Source organism: Pungitius pungitius, chromosome 18, assembly GCF_949316345.1.
Source record: "Pungitius pungitius chromosome 18, fPunPun2.1, whole genome shotgun sequence".
NCBI lineage: Eukaryota > Metazoa > Chordata > Actinopteri > Perciformes > Gasterosteidae > Pungitius > Pungitius pungitius.
The window spans coordinates 12,698,711-12,724,108 of NC_084917.1; the positions used below are offsets into that span (position 1 = coordinate 12,698,711).

Sequence of the window (25,398 nt, forward strand, 5' to 3'; positions counted from 1 at the left end):
CTGTGTGTGTGTGTGTGTGGGGGGGGATTCGGGTCAAGGTTAGTATTGAAAGTTGTTTATTGTTTAATACTTAGTGCAGCAGTCTTACATGATTGGGATCAGCACTGGTGCAATCACTCCCTCTGGCCCAAACAAGTGGACACACCCAACCACTGCAGACAATTGAACACAGACAGCTGAAGGGGAAACCCTGAATTGATGAGCGCTCCATGGAAAAGCCGGGCCCCGGGCCCCGGACCCCGGGGACACGCCGAATCCCAGACGCAGGGAGCTGTGCATTTTCCAACATTATGAGAGGCAGCAATCACACTGCTACTGCTTCCAATCACTGATCTCACCCCATAAAAACAAAGATAAACGGATGTTTGCCCATCGCTCACAAGTCCATCCCGTGGGCCCTTTGCTCAGCAAGCCGCTTCCTCTTTGATTGGAATGTGCTGTGAATGGGAGCGGTGACGACTTTGTGACAGCTCCTGTGCAGCTGCGCCTGTCGCACCCTTGATGTTTATGCCGTAGAATAACTGTGTGCTTAGAGATAAAGGAAGGAATGCGTCTGTATTCATTCAGATTTTGAAAACAGTATAAAAATAATGAAAATAACAAATAAAGTGCAGCACTCTGGAGTTTAACAAGTCACTTGAGGCACTCATTATGCGTCAGAAGATCATTTGAATTTTCTTCTTCTACTCTAGACCAGAGATTTCCCAAAATGTGGACATGTCCATGTCCATTGTTTGATCGGTGTCTTGCAAACATCTTTGCGTCCATGTCCTGATGGGTCTTCATTTTATCCCCCTGAACGTAGAACACACGAACACACTCTTATTCTTGGTTGGTGGGTGGATTTTTTGTTACTATACCAATGTGTGACCGGGGAGCTGATAACAACAAATGGCAGGATTCAACCTCTGTGAGGTGAACCGGGCTGCTTGAGGATCAACCTGTTCACATGCATTACGCGTGACGCACACATGCCACCATGGAGGAGCCAGATTCCACCCTCGCTCTTAAGTCGTCTTTTTGTTGTTGCGCCACATTCTCATCATTGCTCCACTTCTCACACACAGGGCTTAAAGATCTGTTAGCTCTCCTTATTGCGTAATCTAATGATGACAGAATAAGGTCACAGTCAGTGGCATGCAAGCACTTTACTCAGACCCAAACTTTTTATTCCATCTGCTCTTGACTTCCTGCTGCTGAATCACATCATTAAGGCTGGAAAACCCTCCGGTGTCTAAAATGTCAACAGTCCTTATTTACTTGATGAATAGTGCAAAAAAATGATCGAGGGGTGGCAACAAAAGGCAATCGGACTCAAGCACCTCACCTCACTTTGTATAATTGGCACTGTGTAAAATGGAAGAATGTATCCATGGGTTTCTTCATGGGGCCAGTCTATGTTCAGTAATACCTGTGAACAGCTTAGACTAAAAGTCATTCAATGTCTTTATGGAACAAATCAACTCTAGGTTTAGTCTCAAATAATCCATCTTGGTTGTGTGGATCCATAACATGTATTGTTCTTTGTGCCTCATGATCCGTGGAGCAGAGTCCTGGTGTTACATTTCTCTGAGTCCATAACTTCTAGTCGCTTTGCCCAGCTTTTGGGCTTCAGATGGACAATCATACATTTTGTGTTTCAAGTGCAAGATGCTGTGCTAAAACAGGACACCCCCAACTAAAAGGATTACCATAGGATTAACAAGAGATCATAGAATTGGATCACGATTGATTAATCTAATTCATTCGATTTTATTGCGGTATATTTGATCATTTACCACCTTAGGCCTCTAATAACATTTAAGTGAAATAATCAGAGTATGTGGCTTCTAAACCTGCAACAACGATTTATCTACAGACACGTTTTGGGTTTGGAGCATTCATATATCTCAAAGATATCCAGAAAAAGTAACAAAGTAATTGAAGCAGATGAAGACGACAAAGCCTTGAGGAAACAATTAAACTTTGTGAAATAGGCTTTTTTCTGATCAGAAGGTAAATAAATGTACCAAGCCCCCCCCCAAGAAATAGTCCCCTTATATTTCTGAAGTGGCTGTTTCTGTTCTTCTGTTCAGAGCCCGACTAGTTTTCCTGTTTCCAGTTTTTGGACTAAATGATCCTGGCAAGTGCTTTCATACTAATAAATATATATATTAAATAATATAAATTATTAGGATTTTACTTTGTTACTCTGTGTTGATGTGGAATGTGGAACAATTTAATGAAATCCTTTTGATCTTTTTAAAAACGGATTTTCTCTGGGTTCATTGAAGCAAATATAACTGCTGACATTTTGAGGAATACGAGTTGTGCTTTGGGTTTGAGTAGAATCTATTAAAAGTTACCCACTCTTTCTTCTTGTCGCTCTTCTCGGTCTTTCTTAACAGGCTGTTATTTCGCCGACACTTTCTTGTGAGTTATTGTCTCAGACTTGCAGTCTTCATTTGCAGTTCATTAAATCTCAGAACAACATTGAAGAGACATTTCAGAATTCTTCTTTAAAAAGACTTTCCTTGCTGCTTCTATTGCATTTCTAGTTAATTACCAGTTTTCAGTTTTGACAGAATGTGGCTGGAAAAGTTTTCACCTTAGTGTTGTACGTGTGTGTGTTTTTGTGTGATAACGGCAAAGAGAATGTGGAATATACAGTGACAGAACGCGGAGATCCAAATGAAGGCCTAGATTGACGTGGTCCATGCAAGGACGCCAGAAGTAGATGTATAGGAAGAGTCGTAGTGTTTCCTCGCTGCATCCTCAGCCTGCGCCCAATGGACATGTTCCTTTGATTCTCTTCCCTTTAGCTGAGCGTCAAGCTTTTATCATATCATATTTTATTTATCGCTTTATATGCTCGCGTATCTTTGTGAAATACCAATCCATTATATATGAAATCCAAGCAGTGATGGACAGGCTTCAAATACCCCCCATCCGGCTTCACTGTCAGTGGAGGTTACGTCGTGAAGAGGATAATCTATGCATGGCCAAGGACAGGAGACTTCTGCAGACTTCTTATCTGTGGCATCTAAGGGGACGCGCCTGTTCAGAGCCCAAAGGAAACAAAAAGACAATACTCACCACAGAACCGTCATTTCTCCCTGCTGCTGCGTGGCACGCGCTGCAGAAGACTCACAGCGCACATGCGGTTCTCTCCCCCGGGCCGGCGACACTCTTCTACTCAGCCTCCACATTGCACAGTGGACAATAGATTTCTTCTGGTGTGGCATGAAGGGACTTAGAATCACGGTTGATGAGCTTTGATGTTTGGAGCTTCCTTAATAGCAGTCATATGCATTGCAAACACATTAACGAGGTCGCATCACTAAACAGTAGAGGCCAAATATCTGGTTCCACACAACAAGTATGTTTTTAGGCAACAGGAACAGTTCAGCCAGAAAAATGTTTTCCTTTTCTCTAGTGCGTTTATATTTGTATTCATTCGAGGCTGGCTGCTCAGTTTGACCCCTTTGAATAAATGCCGGCTGTAAGAAGACATTCAACAGATACATACTCCATCAAGGCCTCATGCAAACGTTATATTCAAATTGAAATGAAATGGTAGCCATCAACACACCTCATTCTCTCTAAATACTTTACAATTTTCTTTAGGGCAAGGTTGCTTGAGGTTATTTTGCCTTTAAAATGGTTTACTATAAGAACGGGAATAACTAGATACAAGTGATTTAAACATAATATTTGGCCTAAGGACGGAAGATATTCATATATAAATGTATCTTTGTTCAGTTTCCCGTTATGCACTGAACTATGCAAACTGTGTTTCAAACGGATGGACCTGGTTCTGGTTCTATTTGGTCTACTTTGGCAAACCAGTGAGCACAGTGCGGAGCTTAAACAGGTCCACGGATCAGCAGCTCGTTCCGTCACCTTGGAAAACACGTTTGCACATAAACAGTGATTATAGTTCAAATGCAGTTGAAAACACTACATGCATTCAAAGAAGACGTCGGAAGGGGAGAAGCGTCAGCGTGGGAGGACAGCGTCGTGTGCATGAGCAACAACTCTCTTCACATAAACATGGCGTCATAGTGAAGAGCTCTTAGGAGAGGGACAGGGATTCATCATTGGATCCACTACAATAGTTTCTCACATCTATCGGTTACTCTTGTTCAAGGTAAAAGCAAAAAAGCAAGTTGCAACTTCAGTCTTGAAAGAAGTTCAGCGACGAGTCGTACAAGCAACGTAGGAAATGTGTTTGTGTTCCGTGTTCTCAGCATTTCAAACGATCCAATTCAGATAGGAGAGTCCTGCTCTGCATCAGTGGATTAGACACTGAAAGGCTGTTGAAAGTTAATATAATAATGAGCTAATGTCAGTATCTTGCAAATATTCAAAATAGAATATAAAAGGCGTACATCTCTTTGGAATCGGATTTTGGTTTTTCTGTTTATAAGGTGTCGCTCACTGCATTTTTCCCTTTGAAGAATACCATGTAAAATCATTTTTGTTACTAATGTATTATTCTGAAATGTCCAATTATTGGTAATAGGTCCAGGGTCCTAAACCAAGTGCCTGGGTCAAAACCGCAGTAATATAGTATCACATCTTTCATTTTTTACATACTATATCTTTTTTTCCATATACTTTTTTCTATTGAATGACTTAAAGTCGATCAGTGTGGTGAATGTGCAAAGGCTGCAAAGTCTTGTGATATTTAGCTATATTATTATGCATAAATAAGTTTGCATCTCTCTGACACCTGAAAACCTCTACTTCTATTTGGTCAACTTTGCGCTCCTTCATAAAAAATGTTTTCAAGTTTTAAACCTTTATACTTATCCTTTTTTGAACATACTATACTTTTTCTCAGAACTGGATAATAAACTCTCATACAGCATTCAAAATGCATTTGATTGCCATCAAAATTATTCATTTTCCAGTTTAAACCAAAAAGAAATATTTATTCCATGATAGACTGCAATTGGAAATACTCAACCATTCCAAAGAGTATAGACAATGAAGTGCTTGTTTTTTTCTTCTGAGGACGTATTGACACTAATTCAAATATCAACAGCCACATGCAATGGGATTTTGTCCACTACACAAACAGTGACTAGATCCCCTCCCCCCAACATTCTAGCTAACATTGAGTATTCATGTTGCTTTGCCAGTGGTGTGACTTGTTGATGTCCGGTGCGGTCGGCCTGTGCAATAACACACCACCTCCAAAAGTGTGGGATGTAAACACAGCCGCGTCTTCTGCTCTGAAAGGTTTACTGATCCAACTACAGAGGAGGGGCTCCGCGTTTGCATTGTACGTCCAATCGGGCTGCAGGGTTCAGTTCAAATTATGCCAGGCTTGATGAATAAATGATTACCTGCATTACTTGAACAGAAAGTGGTCTGTTAATCTGCATGGATGGCATTAGACGACTAATCACAGGAAGTAAACACTGGCACCGCCAACAAAAGAAAACAATGACCTCTTTGGTCATTTCAAGTTAATTAGCAGATTAAATTGGACATCAGATTAAAAGTCTTCTTACATTGTTTAATTTTGACCAGCCTGCACATCACCAAATTACATATATGAAGAATGATTAACATCGGCGGGAGGTGGGGGTGGGGGGTTTGGATCCAGTCACCTGACAATCTGTAAAAAATAAGGCAAAGTACAAAACAAACTAATTCCATGCAGACATTTAGAACGTTGCAGTTTGGCTTCGATGATAAATGGTCCAGTTCTTGCCAGAATTGAAAAAAAACTTCTTTCTGTGCAAAAACATTTAAATAAAATCAAACAATGAACCCACGATTTCAAAGTGTGAAGTGGTTGTCCTGTGGAATGTCATGGTGTTTCCCTTTCACATGTGAACGGTGTGTGTTGTTGGCTATAAAAGCGTCCGACTGCGAGTCCGTCCAGTCACCAGTAAAAAATAAGTTAAATGCTTCCCTGTGTGGTTTTTCTCGATCTGGAGAGGCGAGCCATCCCCCGTGGTTAGCACACGTGCCTCTCCTCTTCATGGTGAAGTCCTCTGGATGTGGACAAGCTGTATTTTTGGTGATGGCAGTGTTCTCTACTGGTTGATGTTGAGGTTCAGTAAGCAACGACCATTCTTCGAAGGCACCATACTTTACATTGGTCTGTGTGTTGGTGTGGGCCGCACATGGGCACATGCATACATGGAGAAGTCAAACCAGTCAACCAAGTCGATTCCCTCCACTGGCGTCAGTCCACGAGGCATAACCATGACAACTAAGGCAAAATCTCTCACAATAAAACGGAGCATCTGTCTTTTTTTTCCTTTCTTATTTTTGTTTTTCTTATCGGATTCCTTGCTGCTGCTAAAATCAACTCCCCCACAATAATCATTAGTAATAATAATCTCTATTCAATAAATTATCTATACTGTACAGTTATTTCATCTCGCATGGACCTGCGACCTTTTCAAGCTATCCACGCTCAGTGTCTTCTGAGTCCTCAGTTCATTAAAGCACCTGCAGAGCACACAGAGGCTAACAGCAAGCCATTTTTTTTTTTACTCTACCTCAACTGAAAAGGACATCCTGCCACATAAAATAAATGTACAAACATGAGCAAAGCTGATGCATAATTGAAGATAGAGAAACATGGTAGAAACACTCACTAAAAAATGAGCATCCAGCAAAAACAACAGCAAAAATGTTCTTGTGTTTTTTCCCCGGAGAGGGAGTGATTAATGGTCACTGAGAACAGCAGATAGATGATGGTTCCTGATTTTAAGCGAGCAAATCAGCAAACATCCAAGCCTTACTGGACACTTTCTTCATCCACGTAGGTTGAGGGAAACCATCCAATCTGAAACATAAAAAGCAAAAAATAAAGTGTAAATGTTGATACTTTTAGTTGCAAATAAGCTGAACACACGTTTGGTGGCCCTTTGGTGAACCCATTGCATGTGCAGCATGAATGTAGTTAATCAGATTCAATGGCCAATAGTCAGTCCCCCCTGAACACAGTACTCTAGTCGCCCTGATGATGTGCCTTATTTTGACAGAAGCGCACTGTTCAGATGTAACAAGCTTAACCTCTAAAACGATGTGTGACCAGTTATTGCTAGGCAACACAGGCTCCTACCTGATGCTATTTATAGACATATATCACAGTTATATTCATGAAAAATATTTCACTCATTAAATTCTATATGTTGTTGTGACTCGGGGAGGCATTGATTATTCATTTTATCCGATCCCAGTGGCCTTAGAGGCGGTGGTGGTAGCAAAGTTTCGACAATGAAAGAATCAGATTTGTAAAACAAAAAAAGGAGAATAAATGGAGCTCCACTTACACCTATAGTGTGAAGGGTTTCTGTGTAAATGATCTATTCTAGACAAAGAACTGGCACTGTGCTGCTCTTCTGTCTACTGAGACGCAAAGCTGCTTCATAAGCTCTTTGCGCGTCTTCTGGGCTGGAAGGAGTGCTCGGTTTCAGCGCCGCCAGGAAATTATTTTCCCAGCAAAGGCTTCTCCTCTTTTGACAGAGCTCACGCCTCTCGGGCGCCATCTTTAAAAAAACAAAGCTTCATCCTTATGTATCACGTGCGTAAACTGAGAGAAAGTCGGTGACAAGCTTCTTCTGAGTGAGAGATGGGCTCAAAGGAAATGACGCTCCGTGCTGCGGAAGGAAATGTCACATGGGACGGCTCGCGATGTTCCGCGTTAGTTTCGCCCTCGGGTCTATTTTACCTGTGTGAAGTGTAAACAATATGAATGAATTTATTACATTCCATATAATTGATCTCATTCTGAAAAGGATGAAAAGCAGATAAAAAGCTTCCACCCCACGCACACTTACTGCTGTTAACTCAGATCCCTCGTCCACTAAAAACTAAATCCATCTGCTACATTTATTGAAAATAGATGAGCGTAACGGCTGTTTGTTGATTGTGAAACTTAAAACATCGCTTTACAGATTTGTATTGACTAAACAGGGCCCAGCCCAAAGAGCGAGGACACACACAAGTACAACAAGAAGGGAACGGAAGCTATTATCACCCTGCGAAGGTGGTTGCACCTTCAACCTTTGCCTTTAAATGGAGAAGAATGGTAGCTGATTGTATTTGTGTTGCAAGATGTCCCCTCTAAATAAAAAAAAGCAGGAACTTCCAATGCAAGGGAATTAAAGGGATGCGTAAATAAACATCTATGAGGTGACGTGAGCCTCTTCGTAATGCTCCGTGGAACCACTCGTTCCTCCACAAGCTGTCAGCTCTGTCTGGGGCTGCTTTCTCTGCTCAGGATGACACTACTGTTTACGGCACACAACTGGCACCCCCTGAGCAGCACACAGGTGCCCCCAGTCAGTAAAGTGAGCACGGACCTGGACCTGAGGAGAAGGCCATGGGGGGTGTGTGCTTCCCTGAGGGAGTGGCGTCTGTGATGCCCTGCTCTTTCCCAGCAGAGTGACTGACTGCATGAAGGCTCTTCGGGGATGAGGTTGCCGGTGGAGACATATCCAGCTCAAACTGGGTATCTGTACGCCCCCCCCCCCCCGGTCACCTTCAACGCAAAGCACCGTGGAGGCGTCCGCTCCGGCAGAGGCAAGCGTGCACAGAGCTGGCAAGTGGCTCGTGGGGTAAGACCAGCCTTCACAGCTGGGATAAAGGTCCAAAGGGAGGACCGAGCCAATCTGGCAGCCGGTGTCCAGATGGGCAAAGCTAGACCTCTTCATCATATTTATTTCTCCCCTCGTCGTTTCACAGCTGTGTGGACATGAGTGAGGCTCAGGCGGTGTGGAGAAAAATAAAATAATCTCCATAGCAAAAGCTTGGAGGGTGGAGCCGGCACGATGTAGAACAATGAGAGCCAGAGGCCCCAGGAGCGTTCGGACTAGTCCAATAGCATCGTGCCTGCAATGCGTTTCAACACATGGGAACAGAGAAGGCACTTAAATGGAAACAAAACCCCAATTCCTCCTTTCTCCGATGAACAAAACAAGACTGATATGCTGGAGTGTAATAAAAACTAGTTTAATTATTTAATTCAGTCTTTTGCGCGGTGCACACGTTACAACTTTGTAGCACTACAATAACACTTTACAGTATTACTATCGTGGGCTCGTGTACAAAGATTACAGCCAAACCAACACGAATGAACAGACCCCCGTGCGCCACTCACTCGTCCGTTGGCCTCTCCTTTCCACCAGCCCTGGTCTCCACCGATCTTGCTGTAGATTTTGACCACGTCTCCTTCCCGCAGTGACAGCTCTCTCATGTCTCGTGCAGCAAAGTTATACCTGGCAACGGCCGTACTGACCACCCGGGGGGTGAACACTGAAAGCAGAAACAACGGGAGCTCAGTCACACACAGCCAGAACGTGACAGAGGTGAAAGGTCATGCTAGATATCCCTGTAATAAGGATGAAGACGGCTGGTTTAACAATGACAAATGAGCTCGATGGGAAGGGACAATTTGTTTCATCGCGGGGGAGGAAATTGGTTTCCTCTACGTGATTTATCGAGTGGTGTGATAACGGGAAGAACTGAGATGTTGTGGTTAATGAAAACACGCGCCATTGAGAAGAAGCAATGAGATGATGAAATTCCGTTCGACGAGGCGCAGGTCGACAACAGGAGCGAGAAAAGAAAGGAAGGAGCGAGTACCTGACCAAAAGGGAGCTGAACTTTGAGAAGAGAAGTTGAGGCCCTGTGGACTGAGGAAGGAGAAGTTGTAGGAGGCGCAGGTGGCTGCTGAGAGGAGAGAAGGACGAGGAAATGAAGCGAGAAATGCAGAGCTGGAGCAACAGAAGTAGGTAAAAGGGAGCCAATAGCAGTTGGTTCTGGTGTCTCGATATCCATGTCAAATGTGCAGAACTACAGTCAACAAGACAAGCGCCTGAAATTTAGGATGTGAAGGTTGAGTTAAAATGGGTCACCGTGTTCCCTTTGCAGCACATTTAGCCTGCTGTTGATTTGCACATTTCTGCACCGCCTCCTAGATACGGTTAGTCCAGACTCTCAGCACATACGGGCACAGAAGGCATTGCTTTAAAAATGGGAGAAACTGATTGGCCACCTCTGATTATATGCACCTTTTAGATTTATATCCAATGCAGACAAAACGGGAGGGAAACGTTTCTTTCCCCCAGTTATCCAGGTCAGGCTCACAAAAGAGCCCGTATGACTCCCTGGCCACGTCCTTCAGCCCTTCATGGGGAGATCCGAGGTGTTCTGGCGCCAAATGAACGGTGCAGGGCAGGTGCCACAGAAGTGTGTCCAGGAGCCATCAAAATCAGATTCCCAAACCAACTCAACGCCAAAGCGGGAGATCCTCACCCTACAGGATCCATCTCATCCCTGCTTCTAATTCTCTAGGGCTCATCCCTCCCCCCCCCACCCCTCCCACGTGGGAGGCTTCATGTGATGTCACTGTCAATGGCCTCCCACCCTCCCTCACTGATCCACATGTGCCAATGCGCCAGAGAAGAACAGAAGAAGTCTGCCAGCCAGTGAGCACGGATGTACTTCAGTTTGGAAATGTTTCATAAGGAGGGACATGCACTCAACACAATTAGAGATGGGTTTCTTTATGAAACCAAATTGCATCAGGGTGGTGAAGAGAAAGCGCTAGAATCACACGCTATGATGATACCTGATGAAATGCTTGGCCATGGTTGACTTCCCTCTGCCAACATGCTTATTGACGGATTCATCGGCTCTCTGTGACTCATTCAGCGAGTGGCTCGCAGCGTTAATAGAGTGTTTACTACGGTGAGGCCTCCTGACTCATCCTGGCTGATATTGGACACCGCAGGCTACCTGCCGGGGGAGAGGAATATTTGGAATGCTTACCTGGTGAGCGTGTACTGGCCCGTGTTAGAGAGCGCTCTCTTGATTTGTAGGGGTATCGCAATGTGGTGTCTAACAACTTGAAGCTTTCTTTCAGGGAATGGGCCTGATAGTACTCCACCAGCTCCTGTTAGGGTACACAGCACGGAAGGATTCACACACGGCTCAATCTGATTACAGCTTTTTATTCTCCTCTATAGTAACTGGGGAGGGGGGGGGGGGGGGGGTGTCTACAGTTGTTGACCTACCAGAAGACTCTCAAACTTCTTGGCTTCAGTAATGTGAATCCAGTTGTCTTTTTCAACGACTTTGATGTGTTTTACTTCATCATTAAATCTGTAAAAAATAGAATATAGAACTATACATTTTGTAATCAATTGCAACACATGTCTTTCTCATTGTTATGTTTTCCTCTTATCTGCATTTGGTGTACTGTGTTGAGCTGCTGTCGACATGAAATTGACCAATCAAATTAAAGTAATTCTTCACTAGCCGAGGTTGACCGTGGGACATCAACCACTTTGCAACTGTCCTAAAGACTGAAAGAGAAATGTGCTCCGAATGACTCCGGTAAGAGCTCAAACATTTATCTTCGTGATGTTTCCTCTCAGAGCAAATACATACAAAAAAAAAAGCAATTACAGAGGGGTAATTAGCCGGAGCGAAAAGAAGCTCGGGGGAAATGGTGACTGGGGCATCGCTTGAGAATTTGCTGGTCCCATGAGATGTGGATTAAAAAGCCTCCTGTGAGATTGGCCTTCAGCTGCACGATGTGAAACACTCACTTGATGCTGATGGCGAACCTCTCCGCCTCGGCTGTCCTCTCTCTGATAAGGTAGGTCCCGCTGCTGTGAGATTTTAAAAGGTTATCGGCCTGCTGGCGCTCCATGTTCCCCGCGAACCTACAGGGGAGCAGAGGATACAAGTAGCCACCTTCAAATACAGAGTTAAATAAACCAATGACATGGTGAAGGCTTTACAAATTGTTGACATCAAACAACTGTGTGGTAACTGATCTTTTTTACTGCGGACATGCTCGGGGTGAATTCATTTTTAATTGAACAAGCGCACAAAGTTAGAATTAACATGAATAAATGTGAAGTAATTACAGGCCAGCGACCCGAGGACAATAGCATTATATAGTGTACACGAGGATGAAGTGCACAATCTTGAAGTTACGGGTCTTACCAAGGATATCCATAGTAGTCCGACTCCCTTGAGCACTGCCGGCTCGATAACGTCTGAAAGGGCTGTAAAAAAAGAAAAGACACTGCACATTAAATAGGTTATCAATAGAATAAAGCATTTAGAGTGTGCACTAAAGAGGGGAAGGCCCCTAGCAATCAAACTGCACTGTTATATCGAATGCCTCTAAATGCAGAACCATTGGATTACTTACCTTCGGGTCCAAACAGGGTTTCACACACGAACTGGGGAAGAAGCCACTCTTTTGTGTTTGTATCAGCTTTCCCTGCAAGACAGCAGCGTTTGTAATTAACTTCAAATATTGCGGCCACTAACCGGGCTTCACGTGATGCAAACAAAAGCATTGGACGACTTTATCGGACTTCATCGTGACACACGTGTGTCAGGCGTCTCCAAGAAAATGAACACATCGGTCAGGTTGAGCCATCAGCCTGTGTAGGTTTGTGAAGACAATCGACTCAACGCGATGCGCTGTCAGAGGGACAGTTACCATGCGGCCTGTTAGAGCCCGCCTCCGACGGCGATGGGCTCGAATGTATTGAGATATTAATCATTTGACTATTGTGAACTTCTCAAATTGAATGTTTTGATGTATTTGAAGGAAAACAGAGAGCAGCAAAATTTAATAGGCTAATATGAGAATCAGAACACCTAAAATCCAAGAAAGTAATGTTGATCGTTTGAATCTCATTTTATTGACACATGACACTAATACTCCAGTTCTACAGGATAAAAACCTGCAATGGTCCATGTCGTCATATCGATTCTCTTATCTAACTAATGTAAAATTCTCAATTTCAACCATTAAAAGTGCTTCAACTTTAAAGGCAAATCAAGTGTAGGTTATAATCAAATCATCCTCTTCACATTCCCCGTCAGTGTCATCTGTTTGAAGGGGTGGAAACGTGTTACCTGACTGATTTGTACCTGGATGTTGACAGACTTTTAAAGAAAATTTTGACATTTAGGGAAAAGGAGAAAAGATTAATGCTCCTTTCATGTGTGTACACTAAATATAAGGCTACAGCCAGCTCACAAGATCGTACACGTTACATTAGGGAAAGAATCCACACACCAGCAGCGCTCAAGCTCACTAATTACCACACTACATCTCATTCATTTCATCCGTAGAGGAGGAAGGGAAGTACACATCCCACTGGGGGAAAACGTCCAACCCTCTTCAGCAAGTACTGATCCCCTCTAACATCTGCAATGCTAAAGGTCAGCACTTCATCATCTGTAGTTCTCAATGTGCTGGATGTACAGCAAAAAGCGTCTAAATATAGTATGATCGTAATATTCACACATCAAAAAAAAAGAAAAAGCAATGTAATGTAACAGTGTCATCAAATGGAAGGACTTGGCTGCTCTACCTCCCACCACGTGGTGTCAGGGTCTCCCTTCAGAAGCTCGATAAACTCTCCTGTCTGAAAGCTGAGCGCCGTCTTGCCGATGGGTGCTGGTGTGCCGTGGTAGTTCCTCACTGCCACCATCTTGGGACCTGGAAACACAATCCGATATTTGCGACGCGTCTCACTAAATGAGCGAGTGACAGCTATTAGGCGTGGCAAGAAAAATCCTTTGATTCTAACTTTGTCTGCACGGAGCGCTGCTCACTGCGGCTCATTGCTTTGGGATTCGAGCCCATAAAGGAAGGACTGAGAAATGCAGGGGTTTAAGATATAGAATATGATCACAACATCAAATCCGGTCCGGGATTCTGTCTTTGACTTTTAACCCTTGTGCGGCAGAAATACTCTTTAAAAGCCTTGTATTTTTTAAACCGTCTCACCCTTCCCAGACCGACCGGTCTACTGCTCTTCATCTCAAGATGCTGTAGAGAAAATGTACGACCCCTCTCACCTCAATGGTGGTTAACGTTCTACTATTTCAAGTGGCATGTCGTGCACTGCCTCCCACTGTCCTTGGTGAACGATGTAGCTTAAGTTCATGAATTGTAGATATTTCCACGAGATGGCAGTAGAGAGTTGCGCAGCTTAATAACTGTTTCTATAACAAACGGGTAACATGACGACGGACAGAATGGAAGTGATCTTACCTGATGACATTCCAGGTTCCTATGAAAGAGAAACAAATACTTGATCAACAACACGATGACAGACAAATATCTTACTGGGTCAATTCAATGATGAACACAACAAGCGAAACTGCAAATGGATGATGACATTACTTCTATTGAGTATTAGAAGATCTACTCACCAAGTCATGAGGATCTGAAACAAGACAAAAACAAAGTGTGAGTGAAAGCAGCTGAGCCAATGTTGGAGTAAAGCAGTTCTTATGATACTGCATGGGGATACTGTCTTTCATACATAGTGAATCAAAAGCAGTCCCGAATAAAGCTAAAGGAGCCGAACAATGTGGAGATGCTCACATATTCTCCATCTAGTGCCTGAGCACAATAGTTTCATCAATTTGAACCTCACTGATGTACACAGCTGACTCCAATTTGAGAGAGCAGGCCTGTGATTTTCTGAGTGAATCTGTGGTTCTCGGGCCGGGGGGGGTGGGTTGAGACCCCCTCAAGGTACTGCCAGATAAATCTGTTATGAATCGGATGATTGAAGAGTAGAAGAAAGCTAAACAAACTCATATTCTGTTCTGCTTTTTCTTGTGAATATTTGCCTCATTTCTACAAACGTATGATTTGGTGTGCACATGGAGCCGATCCAGATGGGTCACAACTAGGCATTGCTTCAGTATCTAAATAACCAGGCCTACTTCAGCTGAGAAAGCAGGACCATGTAAAATGATGGACAGGTGTCCCCCCCCCTTTACTCCACGCAACAAAATGCAACAATCCAACAGGAACCAAACCCCATCTTCCTGCTGGAAAAACAGGATAGTTGTACCCTTGTGGAGGTAATCAAATTTTAAAATCACTATTAATTGGGTCAAAAAAAAAAAAAAAATCATCATCACTGCCAATGATGTCCGTCGCGCGACATTGATTAACAATTTCATCCAAACATTTGCTCAGCCCCGAACGTATCGACCCTTTCAAAAGGTGAACCTGCATTCGACACTTACTGATTTTACAGATGGTGATGACTTCCAGACACTCTTTGTGTGCTCCTGTTCCACAGCGAGAGCAGTAGTAACCCTGATAGAAGACGCCCCTAGAGGACACACACGCAAGAAAAGAAAAGTGGAATGAAAAGGTCTGACCCAAAGTGCCGCTTGGTGTCATCTCGCTGTGAAGGTGGTTACACACGCGCCGCCATGTCCACTCTGTGATCCTTTGAAACGGCACACTCGACTTGTAGTACTGTATTTGTTCCAGATCCTGTAACGTCGGACGTTTCGCACACTGCCACGTTCAATAGTAAGTGCCATAAATCACAGCGGGAGTAATTAGCATCTAGAATCAGGTCCCTGCGCCGGTTGGCTCTCTGAATTTAGGTCATCCAAGCCGTGCGACGTGGGAGGTCGACACGCCGAGTGGAGCTTGGCTGGCAGACTGTGGTAGAGGTGAAAGTGGTGATTCAGTCCCTGCTGCTGTCGAGCAGCGCTCTCACGCGGGAGGTGTGTAGATGCGTGCGTGTGCGTGTGTGTGTGTGTGTGTGTGTGTAAGAAGCAGTTGAAGCTGGGAAAGCTTACGGTTAAAAATAACATCCGTCAGACTGATGATGGTCTACGTTAGCCAAAACCAAAATCCCTATTATGAGTTGTTGTGTTTGTTTGTGTGTTGGACACTAAATGCAGCTGAATTTCTCTACAGTTAGTCACTTCTCCCTCTTTTTCAGGCTTAAGACAATTTTTAACGTTTGAACTTCTAGAATTTAATATGTACATTATTTTACTGTTGCATCACTGCAATATTTTAAGGTCACAGTGCCCTCTTATTAGTAAATACTCAATTTTCATTTTTACACGGTCTGCTGCATAACACTTTGCATCTAACACAATATACATATACAATGTTTTATTTGAGTAAATAATCAGACTGCTGTTTGCACCACTGCATGTATCATGCGTACATAAATGAGCCATAACTTGTGCCTGAGTATTTATAATATTTTACAATTCCATCTGCGCAGATTAAAGTAAAGTCAATGCCTTGTAGTGGTGAACACTGTTGCTTAGACAATAGAACTGGAAGAGTCTGAATGGCAGTGCCTTTATTTGCTCATAGAATAATAGCGATGAGCTGTAGTGCACATCAGCACTGAACATATCAGGGTTGTTACCTCAGGAGCATTTTGCAGGCGCGACAGTTGGTGTTCTTGTCAAACGTGTGCATTTGGAAGTTATGCTGGTTGGCCGTGGCTCGCTCTGGTTTGATGTTGGACCTGGAAGTAATCAAAAAATGAGGGGACTCAATTACGAAAAAACACTGTTTGCGATGAAGAAGCTTGATATTCTGGTGTTTGGTTCAGTGCGCGAGCTGCAAGCAGACACTCCCCGGTGGTCATTCCAGAGATGCTTTCTCAATGGGTTTCCATAAAAAGTTACAAAGCACTAGCATGTAATCATACTCACATGGCCATTTCAAACTGCTCCATCCACTTCCTCTTTGTCTCCTCAGTTTTACAAAAGAACTGGAAGCCCTGCTTCCCTTGCAGATGGATCAGGTAGAAACCGTACGACCACTGGATACAAGACATGAGTGAGGAACAGATGGCACAGATATGGGCACGGCAACAACAGAAGCTTATTATTCCTGCGTTTTTTAAATAAACAGTGTCCAAACTTCTGACTCATAGTATTCTGTAAATATGAATACCAACTCATTGAATTCAGCGCTAAAAGAGGCCTCGCATGCTTTAACGTTGCATCTGATCAAAAGCTGGAGAGCAGCTGGGCGCATTTGCAATCATGACTCCAAAAAAAACCCACCACAGCCAAAACACAGGCCAACATGAGAAGATGAGTTGAATAAACGGGTCACTTGAGCTTACCATCTTTCCACTCGACTGGCAAGCATGCAAAAAGAAAGACACCAGTTACACATGCAAACATGGATGGACACATGCAGATTCAAAACAGAAAAGGGCACGTTAGACGATTCCATGAATCCTAAATGAGCTCCACTGCATTTCCATGGAGGTTTTTCCAAGCATGGCAAAGCGCGATGCAAATCTGATACTTCAATGCATTACTCATAAGTTGCAAATGTGGAATTACCATCAACAAGGTTGTTCAGCTCAAGGGCAACATTTGTAATGATTACACGGAATGTTTCATCAGCGGTCTTTATGAAAAGTAAAAGTAAAAGGATGGATCTCACCTTTTTCACGTCTCTGTTGTTCATGGGGTCGTCGGACATTTTATACGACTGCAGCTCGATAATCTCTTTGAGCTCATAGCTATAGCCTTTCCTCTTGCAGACAATGACCACTTTATCAAACAGGAATATATACCTGGAGACACACACACACAGGTAACGTCACGTCCTCGTGTGCTACTTGCTCCTCGTATCTTTGGGGGACTTGTTTTCCGTGGTTTGGACTCACCGGTCCTGTTTGGTCCGGTTGACGATGGAGGACACTTTGAGCTCTCCGTCTATCTTTGGCCTCCCGTACTCCTCCAGTTTCACCTGCTGCTTAGGTCACACGGACGCACAGAAGGTCAGTCAACTGCATGCTATGACTTCGAAATTTAATGAGAGAACATAAATAATTCGACATCACTTAATTTTAAGAGAGAATCCAAATATGTAATTAATGATACAGAAACAAATCAGTGTCTGTTCAGTTTCTCTTACGTATTTTTTATCCAAATTTTAAGTTGCATTTTCTGCATCTATGGTACATGGAAACGGCCACAATGGACCTATAGTGACAGTTCCTCATTGGTAAAGAACAGAATAGGAGTTGAAGGTAACAATAAGAGTGGCCTTTGAGGAATACTATTGGAAATTTACATCAGTCTGCAATGTGCACAGCTTCTTTATTTAATGTCCTCCTGCAAATGTCCTTGCTGCAGGCCTGATACGGGATTATTTAAATACTACCGATCTATTGGGGACATTACGTGAGTGGATCGTGACGGGTGGAAGAAGATAACAGTGTTCTAAGCAGATGAGAGAAAGTACAGCTTTATCAAGAGAAGGTCCGATCTCTCTGATGCTCAGCGACTAATCGCACTACAAATTGTAAATTGCAGCCTGGTGAGAACATTAGTTGTAGTGTATTAGTTTTTATACACAAAATATGACTTCTATATATTTTCTATATACATTTTCTTCTAAAATATGACAACCATGAAGTTGGAAAAATTGATTAAAAAAACAACACACGGTTCAAATTGTATTATCTGTTGAACGGTTTTCTGGTTTAATTAAAAAAATAACCGAGATCTTAATGTCTGCAACATTAAAGGCACAAACAGACAAAGCAACTCATTCAGGAGCCAATTCCAGGTTCGGTCTTAATTTGGATCCATCTTTGTAAACCCGGCGCTTCTACTTGCTTTATTTGCATTTTAGGCGCTGTGTCCACCATATTCACAGTTGGTTCTAGGATGGGTGTTTGCTAATGGCCCCTTCATTTTTAGACAGACTGGAGCCCAAAAAGGCCCCCAACGCAGCAAAATGTAAAGACAAATAAAAAAAAAATGTAGGTAGAGGCCAGGTTCCTGCTGATACTCACCCAGTCACACATCTAGAGGGATTATATTTTTGGGGAAATCACAGTAGAGGAGAGACTGATCCGACTCCTTAAGCTTAGCTTAGCATAACACTGGGGAAATAGCTTTGTCCAACAGGTAACACAAAGGCAGGATGGGAAACATATGGAAGACAAGACATTTTAATGATGCCTTTCAGAGGTGCTTTGAGATATTTCACCCTTTTGCCAGCTGTTTAGCGTATTTGTTCTAACCAGCTGCAAGGTACCACAAACAAGCAGAATTCTTCTTCTCATCAACTCCTTTCAAGGAAACAATTAACCATCATTATTTTCTTGTCGAGGAGCTGTGCCTTTTAAAATGTGTTTCTAAATGAGCAAAGAAGGTACAGTTATGACATCCTCATCATCAAGTGTAAAGTTTGACACTTTAAATCAGTGAAGAGTACAGATACGACTATGGCTTGTCAGTGTTGTTGTAATTGCCAGATGAATGCATCCTAATGTAGAATCCCATCACCCATCCCATTGTTAGACAACCTTGACAATCCCTCTCCATGGAAGTGACAGAGCACTTCACAGTACTTACAAGGTTTTCTATGGAACTTTGGAATTCGCTGATTTTCTTCAGAGTCTCGTTGTCCCTCTTGACTTCGTTGATGTACATTGCCAGGTCCTGAGAGGGCAAAGCAAACATTCTTCCTGCCTTACACAGAAATCTTTTTGACATCTGTCATATCACTGTGGATGCACAGCCATCTGGGATGCAATAGTCAGTGGTCAGGATTATGTAACAATTCATACAGCTTGGGCTTGGAGCACTGCAGAGTTGTTACGTCATATTTCCTCAAATTCACCCATGAACAAACCTACCTGCATGGCCTCCAGAGCCTCCTTGAGTTGTTGTCTCTCTGGTCGGTCCACTGAATGACTTAAAAGTTCCTGTGGGGGAAGATTAGAATTATTATTTAGTTTAAAACTCCCTCTCCATATTGTATATGAATGTGTGATGCAAACATTGACTCCTAAAATAAAGAAAGTTGTAGCTGCTCTTTATTGTGAACATGGGTGGATTGTTGGGTGGATTTCCTATTAAATCCTATCCTATTAAATCTAGTTATAGTACCATGAATACAAATGTGATGTTGCCAGAAGGCAGATTCATCAGAAAAAATTATATATGACAAACATTGTCCTTTTGGAATTTCAGTTTGAGCATCTTTCACCAGCTTTTATCTCCATTTGTCAGTTTCATGTTTTTCCGTCATGTTTTCCCTTTTTGTAATGGCCTATGTTGCCTTTTCATGTCACAGGTAATTGTATATACAATAAAATGCCTTTTTTGTAAAAGCTCCACCTCCTGCACGGTCGTTCGCCCCCCAGTTGGACGACCACTGAACAGTTACCACTTTACCAGCAGCACTAGCCTCACCAAGATGAACGTAATGCTATTGGCCCTATTTGACTTTAAGTACCTTCAATGTTATATCTAACAGACCAGCTGACTCAACAGATCTTAATACCTTGGTCCGTTACTTTTGCACGACGGCCCATAAAGCTTAACATGAAAGATATGATCAGTGCAAAAGAGAATTACCTCAGAGATAACTGTGCTGAATTGACTTTACTGAGAGTGAGGCTACGGTACATAAAAGATAAAGCGAGCTGTGTATTCACAATTTACCAAACAGGGAAACGCATGCTGTGATGATATACGCATCATCAATTAAGGGACGCGCATGACTGGACGCACGCTCACAACAACAGGAATCGTCACTGTGACAGGCCCGAGGCCCCAGCATGCAGCGGTGTTTCCCTGCAAAGCTGTTGGTAGCAGTGAAATGGGGTGTGTTTAATTGGATTAGCGTGCAGTGGATTTGACCCGAGCGCCTTGCGGAGACTTCCGCAGGGGTTCGATTCAAACTAACAGACAAGTGGCAGTACTCCCTGCGTCCCACAATCACCGGAAGCAAACATCGCCGTCCATTATGCACCACCTCATAAACTCATATGCTTGTCCATAACTGAGATGCAAAGTCAATTAACCATGGGGACTACTGCAGGGGTCAGCTAGTTCTGCACACTGGGAGGAGAGCTGCAGGGAGACAGTGTGTGCTTGTGCTTAAATGGACTTGCATATTAGGGAGTGCAGTGTTGCAGTTATTGATAATAGCTGCCTGTAGCTTATTAGTTCTCCTAAAAACAACGGTAAGAGATTTTGGTGCAATGCGCTTTTCAATTCCACAAGGATACAATCAACTGAATAACTGATAAAACTTGACCTGAAGCTATTTCATACCTTAAGTTGTTTGGATTTTAAGATCAACATGAATGAACATGTCATATTGGGTATTACAGCAGAGAATGGTGGCAGGATATTGAGATGAGAATGCAAAGTTAAGGCCGTTGATTCTGTCAGACCTCTTAGTTCTTTCATTTTGAAAAGTTTTTATGGATGTTTTATTATTGAAGGAAAACTCCAAGCTGACTACAACACCCTCCATTTAGAATCGAGCTACAAGCGTTTCAAAGCCACCTTTTGAGAGAGACGGGTGGGAAGTAGCAATTTACATTCCATCTGCTGGCGACCCGGAGGGCATTCGAAGATAAGACTGATCCGCCTCCTACCTTCAGTAGTAGGTGATACTTCAGCACCCTCTGCATTGGAACCACCAGAAGATCCTGCAGCTTGAACTTCCCATCCTGCACTTTCATAGTACACTCCTGTGGGACAGGAGCGAGAAGGAGCAGTCCACTTATCACATGACACATTGCATTATGGACAAAGGGACGCAAAACCTGTGCTTGTTCCAGACATTTGTGACATAATTCCCCCGCCCGCTGACTGGGGAAAGCCTCGGAATAACGTACACATTTCATTCCATGTCTGAATTCTTATTAAATGGGGCAGTATATCCCCCCTTTATGCAGGTTATTGTTCATACTAAGATACTAATAAGCTGGTTGACTCTGTAATAAAGCTCTTTTATTCGGAAATGAGGGATAAATGCCAACTGTGATCACGTCAATTCTTCTGTCGACAGCTCCAGCAGCGATTTATTCGGGCTAACGGCTGATTAAACTGCATAAATGACTTGCAGGCCATATCTTCCAGCTTCAAATCATATATGCAATACAACCTCTTCTTTGCAAGAACTTAAGTGGATTCAGCACAACCTCTCGGAGGCACTCACTACAAATTCTGAAAACAATCAGCTCATTAATATACAGTAAATGGGGTAATATCAAGTTCAGTCAGTGTAATCCAATATTATCAAATTAACAGCTCTGATAGCACATTCACAAATTACATTATTTGCTCTTCTGATTTCCTCTAACTTTTGTGTATGACCCCGGCTAATTTATAACACATTTATATATTTATTTAACTCATTAGTTATTCAATGTCATCATTTATTTAGCTGATTAGACGTTTGTACTAATGTGTAATGATTTTGTAAGATGTCAGATTCTTTAAACTCTGGGGAAATCTGAATAATTGCTCATTAAAAATGGGTGCTAGGATTGTTAAACCACTTCTTACATTTGCTCAGTGACGGCACTGAAAAAGAATCCACTTTTTATCTTCACTCTGTTTGGTATTTCTTGGTTTTTTTGGTCAAATTAATGAGGAATAAAATGCAAAAATGGTTCAGTTTGGTCAGTCCTTTAAGAAACCACAAATGATCCTTTTAGAGCTTTCAGATCACAGGTTCAAAAGCAGACGACTGGAAAAGACACACACAGGACCATTGTGTTGTCCTCGGCGAGCGGCCATTACCTCCACTTTAATCTTGACGTCCTCTCGTGTCGCTATTAGCTCATCCAGTGTCTTCTGCGCGTTCTCCATGTGGCTGCAGTACTGACCGTAGATCAACAGCCTGGTGAAGGACACAACAAACAAACACGGTGAGACAACGCGCGCCGTCACAGCTCGCCATCCTCCACGGGACATGAATAACCGAGATTCATCGGCTCCTTCTGCAAGTCTGGTTATATTGTGGAATAAAAATATGCAAATTCACAATTGGATCACAGTCATTTTCTTTTTTTTTTTTAATTTTAAGTCAGTTAAGTGAGGTTAAACGCATTCCTCTCTATTACAGCAAACACATTATTTTCCAATGAGTAAAGAGAGCTTAAAGCAATCAGAGTAAAAAACAAAAGACACATACTGCTTTCCCACTGTGTCTTGGATTTCCAAACTGCTAAATGCATCCCCTCCCCAAAGGCTTTCTGCAGCTGAAGGCATCTTACAAATCCTACTAAACATTCTCGTCTCGAGAAGAATAGTCAGCTCAGAGATTTTGATTTCAATATTTTCTGGGAATACAAGATCATTTGGAACCACGTGGGCTCCTAAATCCCCTCCAAACCTTGTGAATGGTTAGAAATTGGGCTAAATAATGACTAAAGAGGCCCCTTTAAAAAGCTCGGATGTACATAGCATATCTTTGTAAAAACACTGGGTCAGGAAGATTAATAACACAATATGAGAGGTCAGCCCGAGAGTCCTTCGGCACTATAGGGGGGCAGATAGATTAATATGTGAATAAATATAATTAAGAATGCACGTGAACACCATGAATAGATAATGAGTGGATTCTGGTCCCGAGGCGTCATGTGGAGGGGCGGCATCTTTCTGCCAATGAGCTGTAATCACACGGCGCTAATGACAGACGCTGCTGTACATCAGATGCTTCGCTCGGCTCCTCTTAGCGGCGTGCGAGGAATACAAAAGGTCCTGATTGGGAGCGGGGAGGATTTGAGGGCTGTGGTTCATTAGATAATACAACGCTTCAGCTGGGAGGGAGTTCAAAGTCATCCCGCCTGGAGGATGCCACTGCATGTGGCACACATTGCTGCTCTCACTCACAAAGTCAAAGTAGGTCACTGGCAAGGCTGGTAGAGTGTGCCGCCGCCCCCCCCCCACCACGCTGTAGCACTGGTACTCCAATTTCCTATCTAAATCTTGAGTGGGGTGAGGCAGCGTAGAGAGAGATGCCCCCCTGGAGTCTAACTGAGATCTGTGACACACAGTAGAGCAGCACACAAACCCAGCAGGAAGGTTGTACTTCGAGGGAGTGGAAGTAAAACCATCACATCCATGTCTGCTCCTCCCAACACACGTCCAAGTTCTGTGCTGTTTCCCATGCATGTGACTCCCTTCAGTGAGTAGCAAGAGGAAATAGCCGCAAAACATGTGGAGCATCCAGCTGTGCCCAGTAGCGCTCCTTACTTTCGCAGTAAGAAACTCAACTTCTGTATAGAAAGGGAATATTTAAACCAATATGTTGCCTTAAAAAAAATGTCCTCCAGCTACTAGTATAGCTCTGAAATCCACTACTGAAATAGGCTGAAGGTAACAGCAGGAGGGAACAAGGCACTCATGAAGTACACTTCTGCTGGGCCAAAAAACATCATTTTGAAATAACAATTATGCAATCATTTCACCTTTATCAGCTGATAAACTCATAGTAAGGAAAAACAGATGTAGCCCTACAAACCAATATACTAAATAAAAAAATAAATGCCTGAAAAACTGTTAGACAGGTTAAAAATTTCCACATTTAATCAGACTTATCGGCAGCTCGAGTCCACTGCTGCAAAACACAAAACAACAAGGTGTATCGCGTGCCTGTGACGCCCATGTAACAGTTGACCCTCCTTTGACCAGCACCCCTGACCACAGCCCCTGCAGGGGAGGCCCTCACTTTAACAAGCCCCTGACGAAGAGCTGCTCCGACCCTGGGGAGACAGCGTCCCTCGGCCACCGCCCATCCACGACGACAAAGTGATTGAGATTAATGCGGGTCCTGATCAATCATGAGACAGCGAGCGAAGCCAGAGACGCTTCATCTGTTAAGCCATTAGAACCAGTGGGCAAACGGCTCAGGCTCCTGCTGTGAATGTGGGAACCATTAGAGCCGTTTTCAGACAAGATAATTAAAAAGACAGCCATATGGAGAGAGAGGTTAAAGAAATGTATTGAATATAAGGGCATTTAATGAGAAATATTGAAGAAAGTGAAGCGGCGTTGAGGTCTGACATGCTCCGTGTTCTTAAGATCTACTATTGTTTGTGTCCTTTGAGGATTTAAAATAAATATTCTGTGAGCCCTGGAAACCAAAACGTATCCGTTTTAAAACCTTAAATCCATGCAGTTTACCAGGTTTCTCACACGAGGCATCAGGATGTTGTCTTCACAATGTTGACACAGCACTCATGGTACATTTATTTATTTTCAACTTTTCACCGGCTAGGGTCTGATGAGCAAAGCAATAAGCAACAAGCTCTCCTTGTCTGGTGCAGATTTGTGTTCATGTTGTCACACTGAGGCGCTCTCGTTACCAGTGGCTGTAATTTAAATGCATATTTATTTTGTCCATCTACTTGGACTGCTTTTTATCAGCGCGCATTGATTCAGAAAAAGAGTTCGCCATCAGCGCAGGTTTAACCAGTTTTGTTTATAATTTTTCATAATTCATATCGACAATGAATATCAAGCAACACATATATTTTTTTAAGGAAACATAAAATGAGCATATTTTATTCGTCATTAATTGAATGGTGGCGCATGGAGCAGCGTGGTGCGCTGGGAGGCGCACGTTTAGTGGTTCGAATCCCGGCTGCCCCATGTGCCATGTCGGAGTGTCCCTGAGCAAGACCCCCATCCCCAGGCAAAATGTAACACATGGGTTATAATGCCATAAAAGCGTCAGCTAAATGACATGTAATGTAATCATTGTCTTTTTCACATGGATGTTGAGGACAGAGGATTTCGTATACAAGTGGACATACACTCACCGGCCACTTTATT

At 43.1% G+C, this 25,398-nt stretch overlaps 1 protein-coding gene across 12 annotated transcripts in view; it reads right to left on the reverse strand.

Annotated features, from left to right (window-relative positions):
• Positions 1-4,906: 4,906 nt before the first annotated feature.
• vav2 (vav 2 guanine nucleotide exchange factor) overlaps positions 4,907-25,398 on the reverse strand; it is a 155,911-nt gene continuing 135,419 nt past the window's right edge. For 2 of the 12 annotated variants that reach the window (XM_037483876.2, XM_037483873.2), the window contains 21 exons: positions 22,360-22,459; positions 21,207-21,302; positions 19,452-19,520; positions 19,168-19,254; positions 17,466-17,554; positions 17,240-17,372; positions 16,911-16,925; positions 16,492-16,601; positions 16,200-16,301; positions 15,040-15,128; positions 14,209-14,222; positions 14,048-14,066; positions 13,362-13,489; positions 12,182-12,253; positions 11,971-12,032; positions 11,568-11,684; positions 11,031-11,118; positions 10,786-10,909; positions 9,598-9,684; positions 9,113-9,267; positions 4,907-6,793 (listed from right to left, as the gene is read on the reverse strand). In XM_037483876.2, the coding sequence (XP_037339773.1) occupies positions 6,746-6,793; positions 9,113-9,267; positions 9,598-9,684; positions 10,786-10,909; positions 11,031-11,118; positions 11,568-11,684; positions 11,971-12,032; positions 12,182-12,253; positions 13,362-13,489; positions 14,048-14,066; positions 14,209-14,222; positions 15,040-15,128; positions 16,200-16,301; positions 16,492-16,601; positions 16,911-16,925; positions 17,240-17,372; positions 17,466-17,554; positions 19,168-19,254; positions 19,452-19,520; positions 21,207-21,302; positions 22,360-22,459 (1,804 nt within the window). In that variant the 3' untranslated portion in view covers positions 4,907-6,745. The remainder of the gene's footprint in view (positions 6,794-9,112; positions 9,268-9,597; positions 9,685-10,785; positions 10,910-11,030; positions 11,119-11,567; positions 11,685-11,970; positions 12,033-12,181; positions 12,254-13,361; positions 13,490-14,047; positions 14,067-14,208; positions 14,223-15,039; positions 15,129-16,199; positions 16,302-16,491; positions 16,602-16,910; positions 16,926-17,239; positions 17,373-17,465; positions 17,555-19,167; positions 19,255-19,451; positions 19,521-21,206; positions 21,303-22,359; positions 22,460-25,398) is intronic. The other 10 variants (XM_037483880.2, XM_037483878.2, XM_037483883.2 and 7 more) reach the window with 9 other exon arrangements.